General features: G+C 57.1%; 1 protein-coding gene across 3 annotated transcripts in view; it reads right to left on the reverse strand.

Annotated features, from left to right (window-relative positions):
- Nucleotides 1–4,035: 4,035 nt before the first annotated feature.
- Nucleotides 4,036–12,986, reverse strand: part of Hps4 (HPS4 biogenesis of lysosomal organelles complex 3 subunit 2) — a 28,128-nt gene continuing 19,177 nt past the window's right edge. For all 3 annotated transcript variants that reach the window (XM_076865011.2, XM_076864993.2, XM_076865002.2), the window contains exons 12-14: nucleotides 8,375–8,507; nucleotides 7,897–8,005; nucleotides 4,036–5,172 (exon numbers count right to left, since the gene is read on the reverse strand). In XM_076865011.2, the coding sequence (XP_076721126.1) occupies nucleotides 5,001–5,172; nucleotides 7,897–8,005; nucleotides 8,375–8,507 (414 nt within the window). In that variant the 3' untranslated portion in view covers nucleotides 4,036–5,000. The remainder of the gene's footprint in view (nucleotides 5,173–7,896; nucleotides 8,006–8,374; nucleotides 8,508–12,986) is intronic.

Raw genomic sequence — 12,986 nt, forward strand, 5'->3', positions numbered from 1 at the left:
TGCATCATGCCATTAGATCCTTGTGGCCTGGACAGGGACAGTCATACACCCTTAACACACGAGGAAGCCAGGCTCAGCGGGAGCAGTCACTGTGAACAGGGCCCTGTGGCCCGCGGGAGCTGGAATGAGAAGCCAGTGATCCAAGCCTCTGTCCACAGGTTCCTCATCAGATTCAACCGACCTGGGTCAAGACTATTCTGGAAAAGAAATCGTACTGACTTCTTGTCATTGTTCTTTAAACAACACAGGCCACGGCCATTCACCCAGCATTGACACTGCGTTAGTTGTTGTAAGTTATTTAGAGATGGCTTGAAGCACACAGGGGGCTGTGTGACCCCTGTGCCGGAAGTGACTTGCATGTCCCTGCATGACTTGGTATCCACTGGGGTCTTGGAACCAGTTACCCGTGGAGACCGAGAGGGCTGCCCACCAGGTTCTGGACATCTGCCTGACACTGGGTGGGGACGGTGGTCTGCCTTCTCAGGACACTCCTGACACTCCTCTGCTGAGGGTCCACAAGAAACCAAGCCCCTTGTTTTATCAAAGAGGACACAAGGGTCAGAGAAATAAAGTGACCGACCCTGATTTCCACGGCAGTAAGGTGCGGAGCTGTGATTTGGACCCAGCTCTGGGACACCAAAGCCTGCGTGCTCCAGGTGGGACAGCCCCTGGCAGCAGCTCTGCAGACCTCAGGGGAAGGAAGCGCCTCCAATCTGTACCTGCCACCTGACCACAGGGCTCTGGCCAGGACCCAGGCCTTTGCCTGGGAGTGCTCCTCCCAGCCACCAGGACGGCGGGACAGGAGGACGGGCTGCCTCTCACCTTGCTTCTCTCTCAGGAGCCAGCGTCCCTTCTGCTGAAACCACACCAAGCCACCCCTGCTTAAAGTCTCCTCCTGGCCCAGACCTTGCAGCCCTGCATGGCCCTTCGTGGGGGCCACCTCTCCCACTCCCCGCACTGCCCTCTGGAAGGACGGGCGCCTGGAATCACCAGCACCAGTATTGCATTTGCAGGCGGGTGTATTAGTTTCCTTGGCTGCTGTAACAAATGATCTCAGTAAAAAAGCAAACGAGATTCATTGTCATGGTTCTGGAGGCTGGACGTCCAAGATGGGTCTCACTGGACCTCATTCCACGTGTTCATAGCCACATACCAGCCCTCTGCGGGCTCCAGGGTCCATTCCTTACCTTTCCCAGACTCCATGGCTGTGGTCTTCCTGTCAACCTCCACCAAGAGAAACACGAGCGAGGGTGACTTCAACAAGGACCCAGTCTCGCAGGGCACCACGGTGCACACCTGTAATCCCAGCTTGGGAGGCAGAAGGATAAAAAGTTTGAGGCCAGCCTCACAACTTAGCGAGGCCCTAAGGAACTTGCTGAAACCCTGTCTCTAAATAAAAAGTATAAAAGGGCTGGAGATGTGGCTCAGGGGTCAAGCACTCCTGGGTTCAATCCTGGTACAAAAAAAAAATCTCAGTCTCCTTTAGCTACCACACTGTCTGTCACTGTCACTGTGGTGGTGGCAGGAACACTGGATGCCTAGATGCTTCCTCCCAGGGAAGAGGCAGCTTGACTAGGTGCCAGTGTTTCCCTAGGGAACAAAGGACCTTTCCCAGTGGGAATCCGACGGCCACTATTAATCTCTCCCAGGAACTTGAGTCCCATGGTGCATAAGGGCAGGAACCCTGCAGGGACTGACCCCATCAGAGCCTCCTGCTCCCCCCCTCCCATGGCTTCTGCAGGCTCTACAGCAGCATTCTAGATTGTGAAGCCAGCGAAGCCAGTGTGGACCGTCCCATACAGGCCACCTTCCCCGCCACCACAGGAGGAAGGGCGGACGGGCGGGCGGTGCTCCTGCTGCAGGAACATGCTGTGTGGCCCCCCGGGGCCTCTGCTCAGGGGTGTCTCACTCATTTTGAGGGCGTGGGCCTGTGGCTGTCGCTCAGAGCCCCAGATGCCTGAGACATTGGACAGGAAGCTGGGGGTTGGGCCTTCTTCTTCCTGCCACTTCTAAGCCACTGTCACCTAGCCTTGGCGATAACCCTGCAGCTCCCTGACCTCTGGGGCTCTGGGCACAGGGCAGAGGCTCCGTGGCTGCCTGTGCTGGGACCTCAACCCCAGGAGGGTGGGCTGCAGGGGCCTCTCCATACCCACAGGCCACCTGCCTGAGGCTCTGTTGGCAAAGGGGAGACAAAGGGTTACCAAGCAGGAGGTACCGTGGGCCGTCTCATACTGGGGGCCACTCCCCGGCTACTAAATCAGCAATGGTGTGAGAGGGGTGCCCTTCCTTCCCGCTCCCACCCTTCTGGAAGGGGCACCCTAGGACCAGGGAGGGATTCTCCCCCAGCATCCCTTCTCCACGCCGACCTGGCCCAGGGCTCCCAGCAGGCCACAGGCACCTGTCCCCAAGAAGCTGGGCATGGCGGGCCCAGGTAACTGGCAGCAGGAGACAGCTGGGCCTCTGGGAGCCACCCAGGGAGGAAGCCCACTCTGAGGAGGGTGGTGAGTGGAAAGCCACCAGGGCAGGTCCCAGAGGAAGGCAAGGGGGACCAGCTGGCCATCCATACCAGCTCTGTCAGGGACCTGTGGAAGATGGGCGAGCTCACAATCTGTGGCTGTCCAGCCTGGGTCTGCGAGGAGGAACCGCAGGTAGCTGGGATCCCAACTGAAGCTGAGCCCAGGGTGATGAGCAGCGCGGCTGCGGGGGGTGGGGAGACGGTCCCTGCCCTACAACTGGAACCCGGCAGGTGTGTGGAGACAGGTGTGCATGTGTGTCCTTGTCCTGCTGTGCCATGTGTTACAACAGGGGCTTCAAGTGCATGCATTACACCTCAATTTCAATGGGTCGGGACAGTGGCTTGGGTTGGCATTCTGGGGGCTGCACGGGGCTGGAGGATGTGCTTGCGGCAGGCTCACGGAGCCTCTGGCCCACTCAGGCACAGGCCTCCCTCAGGACGGCCCGCGGAGGCCTCTGCGGTCCTCGAACTTCAGTGCACCCTTTGTGGTCAGGACTCAGCTTTGGGGTGGGCCTTCACGGGAAGCCCTGGCTGCCTGCTGTCCTGCTTTCTAAGAAACGGATGCATTTTGTATCCAAAGCAGCCTGTGGAATTGGGTGAGAAGGGAGGTTTGTGAAGTTAAGACTGGGACCCCAGGCTGGCTGGGTGGCTGGGTGGCTGACATTCAGCCCCGGGCAAGGGCAGCCAAGGACATTCTTAGGAAGCAGGGTTTGCTTGGAGGCCATGAGATGGCTCTGGACTCTGACTTGTGCCACATAATACTGTAACGGGTTGTGATTTCACCCAAGTTCGAGACTGGGGACTTCCAAGTTCCAGAGGCTCCATTAGCAAAAGGAAGAGCAAGGTTGCTCCTGAGCGCCCCCGCCAGGAAAGGCAGGAACTGCAGCCAAATTTGCTGTGGGGCGTGCCCGCGGGGCCGGCATGGAAACAGGAGTGAAACCCCAGCAGAGGACAGTGCGAGTTTATCCTAGTTTGAGGCAGGAGCCTCCTCCATCACCTGCAGTGGCGGGAGGGACCCTAGGGAGAAGAGGTGACGTGACATGGGCCTAAGGAGCTGGCACTCACAGGCGCAGAGGCCACGGCTCCTTCCCGGCAGAGGGCTGGTCCCTGCGCGTGGCTCCTTTCCTGGCCACAAGGATCACAGGGAAGGAAAGCATGGGCACAGCAGAGACCGTGGCTGCCCCTGTGCTCACGGCGCGGCCACCTGTGGATTCAACCAACCACACACATCACAGTCACCTGGGGAAACAGTCCTGTCCACACTGAGCAAGGGCAGGCCCTCCTCGTCGTGACGGTGTCCTCGGCACTCACGCAGGTTTGCGAGAACCCCAGAGGTGACCAGAGCACGCAGGAGGACGCGCGTGGGCTGTAAGGGACTCGGGGTCCTAGGACTGGAGCATGATGGGGGCTCTGGGAGCCACGCCGACCCTGGGGGGGGGGTGCCGTGTGCGTACATCTCACATGAACACGGTGGAGCTCACCTGAACTGCCACTAGAAATGTTGCTCTTCAGCCACTGACAACTCTTTGACATGTGTTTTATTTTCAGCCCTTGGAAACTTGTTTCAAGTAAAGACAACAGGTCATCGACGCCACTGCTCCCAACGTGCCTTGCTCCACCAGGAGTCCTAAGGGCATCTTGGTGTTTCCAGCAAACCTGGACGGGGAGCTCTGACCCATGTCCTGGACCCCAGTCCCTGACCACCTTGCAGGGGCTCTGCCAGGGGAAGGTCCACTCTCCCCCTCACAGCCGCTGGGAACTCGGTCTTGCTTTGCCCCGAGGGTCATGGGAACTCACGTTGGGGACACCAACGGAAGGAAGCAGCCACAGAGCTGCTCCTGACCAAGGCAGCAAGGTTGGTCCTGCTGTCCCTGCCCTTCCCTCCTCCACTGTGGATCTTCTGAAGCCACCTGCAGTCGGGGCTCCTCTGGCACTGTCAGACTGAGGACCAGCGCAGGGCTTTGTGCAGCCCCCTCCAGGGAGCCCTCCCCCCTGCAGCCCCTCCCTGGAGGAGGGCGAGACCTGAGAAATGAGAAGGGACAGCTGGTAACAGACCCCTCTCCTCATCGGGACACCTCACCCTGCCCACCCTGGACTGGGGACAATTAGGTTGTAGAATACAATGCCAACTCAGACTGCAGCACCCTTCAGGCTGGGATGAACAGTAGCAGGGACATCAGAAGCCTCCACCCAGGGTGACAGGGAAACAACCAACCCTGAGCTTCATTGGTACAAGGACCTAGCAGCCATCCTGGCCCCGCATGGCCAAAGAGGGTGCTTACCAAACTGCGCCACGTCTGCAGACCCCGAGGACCCCCATTTACCCACAGCCCAGGCAGGGAAGGGAGTGGCACTCGGGACCCCTTCCCTGGAACGGGGCACTCCACGAGGAGCAGACGGCGCAGGCCCCACTGAAGGCAGAGCTCCCCTTGCTGGTACTGTTCAAGGTCACTGCTCCTCATGACCCTGTGGCTGCGGACACAGTTCAGAGCAAGTTCACCCCGTGCTTCAGCAGCTTCTGCCTGGCTCGGCCGGGGAGGCTGAAGGCGCTGTCCTCGGGGCTAGGGAAGCCGGAGCTCCGGGCCGCGGCTGCCAGAGGCTGGAAGTAGGTCTCCTGGGCAGGGGTGCAGCAGGCGAACACGGCCGTGGAGGCGTTCCTGGGGAAGGAGGGGAAGCAGCCCCGTGGCGCCCTGGGCCTCGCAGCCCACACACGGCCCACCCAGTGGTTGGGGTGTCATCTAATGTGGCTTGCAACTCTGTTTGTTCACTTGAGTTACAAGCCTCAGTGCCAATGACCGTCCTCCCTTCTCTCAACTCCCAGGGGGCTGGGACAGTCCACGGCAGCCGGGAAGGGCTGCACCCAGGGCCAGCAGGAGCAGCTATGGACTCAAGCAGAAGGGTGGCCTCCCTGCGGCCCTTGGCCATTCCCAGAGCCTCTGCTCACTCCTCAAGTCTGCCTCGGGAGTGGCAGGATTGTCCCCCTGGACACCTGGCACAGGGGCCCAGCTGCCCTCCTTTCCAGTAATGCAATGGCAGCACAGGAGGAAGGTGGGAGGACCTAGGGACGGCCAGATGGGCTGGGGGAGCGTGGTTATAGGATAGGGGGATGTGACAGCGGCAGCAGGAAACCTGGGGACACAGAAGAGGAGGCCCCACTGGTGACCCCCAGCTCCTGCTTCCTTCCATCTCAACCTAGTTCCCCACTGGCCTGTCTCCCCAGATCCATCATGAAGGGGAGGCTCAGGGCTCATGGGATCCCTCCTCTGGCTCCCGCGGTGACCCCAGGGGACTGAGGGAGTGAGGGAGTCTCGGCCTCTGTGGAACAGCAAGTGCGGGCGCCTCACAGCTGTGGGAGGCGCCGGGGCCTTGCAGGTACAACGGGGGCCTGATCACACACACCTGGCACTGATCCCAGCCCTGCTGCTCCCTGGCTGTGTGCCCTGTGCTGAGACCACCTTTCTGAGTCCTCGCTCTCCTGTACACCAAGGATATGGCCTCCCCACACCGAGGGTGTTTTAAAGGTCACATGGTAGAAATACACACATGAATTTCTAAGCACACAGCAAGTGTTCGAGACAGGTGGCTGCTGCCCCCACCAGCAGGAAGACCACCTCCCAGCGTGTGATGTCACAGCGTCGAGGCCTTCTTGGCTCCAAGGCAGGTGGCATGTTGCAGCCCCCAGCAGCTGGTGGAGCAGATGCTGACATTTCACTCACTGCCACCTCCCACAGAACGTCACACGCCCCAGCACAAGCAGGTCCCAGCCACTGACTGCAGATGTAGATCACATCCAGGTGGCCCGTGGGGCAGCCCTGAGCTACAGCAGGAAGACGCACTAGGGTGGGAAGACAGAAACGCCAGCCCAGCGGCACCAGGCAGGGAAATACCTGGTGCTCAAGCGAGGCAGGAGACGGTTACGTCATCCCTGCCAAGAAACCTGTGCCTCGGTGGGCCCAGGGTCCACAGGCCCACCTGCCCACACTGCCCCCAGCTGAAACCTGAGGGGAATAACGTGCACTTCAGAATCAAGTGTTCAAATCCCAGTCCTGCCACAGAACAAGAAGGTGACCCTGTGGTAAGTGGCTGATCTTTATGTACTTTAACTTCCTCATCTGCAAAATGGGGGGAAAACCAGCATGGTGGCACACCTGGTTATCCCAGCGGCCTGGGAGGCTGAGGCAGGAGGATTACAAGTTCAAGGCCAGCCTCAGTAATTTAGTGAGACCTTAGCAATTTAGCAAAGCCTTGCCTCCAATTTAAAAAATTAAAAAATAAAAGAGGCTAGCGTGTAGCTCAGTGGTAGAGCCTCGCTGGGTCCAAGCCACAATACCACACACGGAAAAGACAATAAAATGACCCAAATCATTACAAGGGCACTCCCACTGTGACCCTCTCACCTGCCTTGTTTCCTGCTTACAGTTTCCTAACAGAAGCACGTAGAAAGAAAAAACAATTAGGTTGCCTCACACTGCAAATTACAATAATTGGCAGACTGTTTCTACCGGCAGGGGTGTGCTCAAGAGGTGCAACCATGAGAAACAGCAAAGAGGAAACAGTGCACTAGGAGGACACTATTTCCTAGAAGGATACTAATAATACATTTAAAATAAAAATAAAACTGCAGTAACACACCAAACTCAGAAATGCGGTTATTTCTTGGGTGTGTGATGGCTGAGGGAGAAAGCACACATCACAGGTCTCTAAGAAGTTGACGTGCTTATTATTATTATTATTTTTTAGGTACCAGGGACTGAACCCAGGGGCACTGACCTCTCAGCCACATCCCAGCCTTTTATATTTCTATTCAGAGACAGGGTCTCATTTAGTTGCTTAGAGCCTCCTTAAGTTGCTGAGGCTGGCTTTGAACTCGAGATCCTCCTGCCTCAGCCTCCCGAGATGCTGGGATTACAGGTGTGTGCCAAGTGGCCAACTATGAATGCTTTTATTGCTGTTTTTTTTAAATATTTATTTTTAAATTTTAGGTGGACAAAATATCTTTATTTTACATTTATGTGGTGCTGAGGATAGAACCCAGTGCCTCATGCATGCTAGGGGAGCGCTCTGCCACTGAACCTCAACCCAGCCCCTATCGCTGTTTGTTTGTTTTAATTAGGAAGACAGCAACACTATTTCAATACCACCTGTGGCCAGCGAACAGCCAGCCTCCTCCCTAGGAACAGGCACAGAACCATGACTGGGAGGGACCCAGGAAAGCCCTATCACGTGACTGCCTGGGAATGGAGGTGGCAGCGATGGAACAGGTAAAGGGAGCCCTTGGAGAGAGTAATCAGGATGGGCTTCCTGGGATGAGGTGCTGCGTGGCCAGGAGGCGCGGCCTGGAGGCAGGGCCATGGGGGCTGTGGGGCATTGGGGAGGCTCACCTGGCGGTCATTTCGTACAGCGCGGGCAGTCGGGCAAAATCCGAGTGCATGAGGCTGACGGCCTGGAGGAAGCGGCGGTCCTGGGGGGTGGCCGCCTGTGGCAGGTTCGCTTGCAGAAGAGGACAGAGATGGTGAAGAGCAGACCCCTCCTCCCGTGGCCCTAAGTCCTGTGCCGGACCTGAGTGGTGCCGGGCTCAGGGCCATGACGGGGGCGGGGACCAGGTGCAGGGGGCGGGCCTATGGGGCCCCAGGAGTACTACAGAGATCCCAAAATTGTGGGGTAGACCTCAGAGACACCTGCCCACGTGTGAACGCCTCTCAAAATGGGAAACCACCAGTCCCCTCCCCCCCTCCAAAAAAGGACAAGCAAGAGAAGGAGTGTTTGCCAAGTGAGCCTGGCACCTCACCCGCCACCGCAGGCCCCAGGGCTGCGCACCCTGGAGGGGCCCCATCTCGCCAGCCCGCAGGCGGCCCTTACCCGAGAGCACGCTCTGGACGCGGTCGTAGTGCGTGAAGGTGTAGGTGCTGCGGGCGGGGCCCGCCTCCTCGGCCGGCAGCGTCTCCTCCAGGTGCACCTCGAGCCCGTTCAGGGACGCCAGGCTGCTGCGGTACTGCAGGGGGCGGGGAGAGGCCGGGGCTGCAGGGACCACGGGCGGCCGGCAGGGCCTTGGGTTTGCCCTGGACTTGGTTTAAAATTCATCCTGCCAGGAGCTCCCAGCGGCTGCCTGATTAGGCAAAAATGAACTCTGAACGGCGCTTTTGCGGCTTTTAAGGAAGTACCTGCACCCTATGTTCTGATGTTTAAAAGGATCATTTTGTAGAAAAATAGGAAAGGAAAAGTGAGTAAAAAGGAATTTTAAAAAGAAAAAACAGCAGAGAAAAACTGCTCATGGGGGGTGGGGCTCAGCGGTAGGGCACTTGCCCAGCACGTGCGAGGCCCTGGGTTCCCTCATCAGCACCGCAAACATAAATGAAGGTATTGTGGCCAGCTAAAAACAAGTTGGCTGCTCAGATCTCACCAGTCCTCAACCGCCGCGGATGCCCACCCCCACCTCCCTCCGCGTGTCTCCCATTGGCGACTCCCAGGGGTCCTTAACCTAGACGGCCTGGGACCACTAGCGGGAGATTCTCACGTGGCCTTGTGGAGTCCCACAGTGGGCACAGGGAGCTAAGTACTCTGGTGCCTTCAGAATGTGCCACTCCCAGAAGGGCTGACAAGTGTGGCTTTCTGTGCTGGGCGATTCAGAGGAGGAAGGCCCACAGGAGGGGAGGCCCAGGCACCTGTGCTTTCCAAACTCCTGGTGGAGCAGCAGTGTGTAAAAACTGTTGATGAACACACCGGACAGCACTGCTCTATTTATACTTTTTTTTTTGGGGGGGGGGGGTACCAGGGATTGAACTCAGGGGAACTTGACCACTGAGCCCCATCCCCAGTCCTATTTTGTCTTTTATTTAGAGACAGGGTCTCACTGAGTTGCTTAGTTCCTCATTATTGCTGAGGCTGGCTTTGAACTAGCAATCCTCCTGCCTCAGCCTCCTGAGCTGCTGGGATTATAGGTGTCACTGATTTATGGGATCAAACCATAAATAGTACTGGATGCCTTAATCCTAGTGCTGCAGCATGGGCTGCTCTCTTCACCCTAACTGCTGTGCGGGGTTCTTCAAGTCCCATTCAGGGCTGGATGGACATCAGTCATGTCCTGACAGACTCTGCTGAAATGGGCCTCCTGGGGCTCCTTCAGCCACAAGAAGGCCACTATTCCTGAGCATTGGGCAGTTCCCAGGCAAAGGACATCCCAGCTCCTTCTCCTCCCAGCCAGATGACCAGGGCAAGCCACAGAATTTTCTAGGCTCCATTCGTTGTTCATGTGCAGAATGAGAACACCACTTGACTGCTGCGTGCGCTGGAGAAATGGCCCAGACACAGTCCTCTGTGCACCCTAGAGTGCCTCTGGAAGGACAGTTTCATACAGTCCAGAAAGTGAACATGCCCATCATCAAAGCAGTGGGACAGTCAGACCTGCTGGCGCACACATGCAACCCAACAACACGGGAGGCCTGCGACCAGCCTCTGCGACTCAGTGAAACATCTTCCCAAAATTGAAAAATAAAAAGGGCTGGGGATGTGGCTGGGTGGTGGAGCACCCCAGGGTTCAATGCCAGTACTAAAAGAAATTAAGAAGTGGGATCTTTCAGGTGCACACACAACTCACCGATGGACTATTTCAACAAAAATCCAGGGGCACGCAAAAAGTGCAAGATGCAAATGCATCTCCTGGAGAGCGTGCTTCGGAGTTCAAGTGTTTGGTCGTGCACTGGGGTCAGATTAGTTTTTCTATTCCAATGTCTTAGAATGCCACGTGGAGTCCACAGATTTGATGTGCATGGTTCATCTCACACACATCTTTGCACCCAATGCCCAAGAGAGAGCCTGGCTCCTGGCAGGTGCTCGGCAGACACCTGCGAGGTGAACACATGGGCACGGCCAGTGCTGGGCACTCTCCACTTCTGTGCTCTATGTTTAAATTGAGGTGCAGAGTTCAACAAAAGGATATGTGCTCCGGAATGACAAGTATGGGCTCTGTGTTCAGATTTCTGGGATACCTAACAGCACTGCGTGCTAACGAGCCTGGCTCTGGAACAGATGTGTGCACGTGAGTCTACATGGGCACCTATGAGCGTCCACCAGGAGCTGAAGCCACAACTCTGTTGGAAGTTTCTGGACCCTGGGAACCTGCCAACAGCCATCCCTCATAACTTGAGTTGGTGCCCAGAGGGAGGGACAACAGAAAAGAGAGCAATGTCAAAACCCATTTTCCCTACAGGCCTGGAGTTCTGCTTCCAGAATCTTCTAACTTGTACTCAAGATAAAACCACTTAACTGTGCACAGTTCACGGTAAGATGTCTGTTGTGTCAGAGGCCACGGGGACAACTCTTCACAGGTAAGAGAGAGCTCTCATGCTGAACCATGCTCGACAGACTGGGCTCTGGGCTCAGTTCAGCCCTGCCTGCTTCTGCACAGCCTGAGAGCCAAGGCTGGGTTGTTTTCATTTGGTTGGGAAAAAGTCACCTGAATGACACTGTGTATGGAAACATATGAGGTCCCCATGTCCACATGAATGAGTATTGTGGCGCTCGGCCACACCCCCATTCACTGTGGCCTGCGGCTCTCACATGACATGCAGGACTGAGAGCTGCACAAAGCCGCTTTCCGGCTCTGGGTGTAACAACTTCCCCAGCCCCTGATTCACAGAGCAGTCCTCAGGACAGCCCGGGAGACACAGAGCTGGCAATTCCTGGACGCTCACAATGTGCCCTGGGGAAGCAGCAGCCAGGCCAGAGTTTACCCAGAAGCACCAGTTTCCTGTTGTGGGGGAGGGGCGTGCTTGTCCACAAGGCAGTTCGTGAAACTCACCAGACCAAACGACCCACGCACACAGCTCACTGTCCTAATGGAGCGATGAATAATTTACCTCATCACTGCATTTGAAGGGCAATGAGATTACCCTCGGCTCTGAGCCGTGGCTCTGAGCAGTGGCTCCGTGCTGCCCCCTAGTGGGAACCCACTGGGTTCCCTCTGAAGCCACCCCAGCCTCCTGGCTGCTCCTTCCTCCCACCCCCTGCAAACCTAGAGAGCTCGAAATGATAGGCTGGCAAAAGGACGCAAAGGCACCTTAGTGGCATGTGACATAATCAAGGCGCACTTTCAAAGGGGGTGCGCTCGCTATTCCACCTGGCTGTACTGGACCATTCTGCAGGGTTCTGGGCTCCCAGACAGCAGCAGCAGGCTGCAGGGAAATCAGGTCAAGTATGTTCTCCGTAGGGCAGGGACCAAAAGGTACTGAAAGGTCTCTCCTGATTGTAAGGGAGACCTTGGTTCTGATGAACAACCGCCTCTCCAACCATCAGGCTGGTCAAAGTCAGTCACCCCCCACTCCTTTAGAAAAGTCGAGCTTTTCTTCTTTCACAAAGCTTGTCTACTTCCTGGGGCCCAGCCAGCACCAAGCCTCCCCCAGATACCCGCTCATGGAGGCTGTTGTCATAACAACGTGTATGGCCTCGATGACCTGCTTCCCACCTATCAAGACAAGGGCAGAGAGGTTGAGACAAGGAAGAAGCAGCTGGCAAGAACTCTGGAGCCGCCACTTGCAATGAGGCTTCTACCTCCGCCAGGCTCAGAGCTCTTACCCTGAGAAGGGAGCCATGACCTGGGGGAACCGTGCAGAGCTTAGCTGCAGTCAGAGGGAGAGCGCGCTCAGCACAGGCGAGCGCAGCACACACCTCCTCAGCAGCCTGGGCGGTCTTTTTCCCTGGGGTGGGGCTGGGGGCAGAGCAGAAAGAGATCTGCCCAGTCTACTACACCCCCACACCAGGCCTCCAGAACAACGATCCCAAGGTCTGGTACTGTGGGCCAGGCCCTGAGCTCCAGGGCACCTGGGGGGGTGAGGCTGCAGCACCAGTCCTCCTCGATGTCACAGGAGGGGCAGGAGTCACTCAGAGTTGTGGGGACGCACACGAGCCATGACTCTGGGGTCTGAGGAAAGGGGACAGATGAGCCAGGCAGCTCTAGGGAGCAGGCTCTTGCTGGCAGCTCTGTGCAGCCTCCCTCCTCCCATCCTCCACCTCCAAGGTGACTTGCTCATTTGTGGAGGGTCACAAGCCCTGCATGCTAATAAGATGGGCCTGGGATAATATAGATTTAAGAATAAAAACAAGCCCCAGGACACCACTGCCCTGCAGCAATTTCAACCTGCTGTTCCTCCTGCTGCACTTTCCCTGCCAACCAAAGCACAGCTGTTACTATAGCAACTGAATCTCCAGCGTGGGCCCAGGCCCCGGAGAAGGTCAGCTCACATTGCATTGTGTGGATGATGCAGTGACTGCAGAGGAACCTTCCAGAGCCAGTTAGGACTTCAGATGCCCCAGGCCCTCTAGGAAGGCATAGTATGTAGTGGTGGGGCTGAGGTGAGAGTGCAGGGTTTCTAGGGGACTGCCAGGGTGCAACCCCTGCAGAGCAGATTCCACCTGTATGCAACCTGGAGCTGCGCAGCCAGGAAACCAGGCCAGCACAGGGGTGGCACAGTGGCCC

This window comes from Callospermophilus lateralis, chromosome 1 (genome assembly GCF_048772815.1).
Source record: "Callospermophilus lateralis isolate mCalLat2 chromosome 1, mCalLat2.hap1, whole genome shotgun sequence".
Classification (NCBI taxonomy): Eukaryota; Metazoa; Chordata; class Mammalia; order Rodentia; family Sciuridae; genus Callospermophilus; species Callospermophilus lateralis.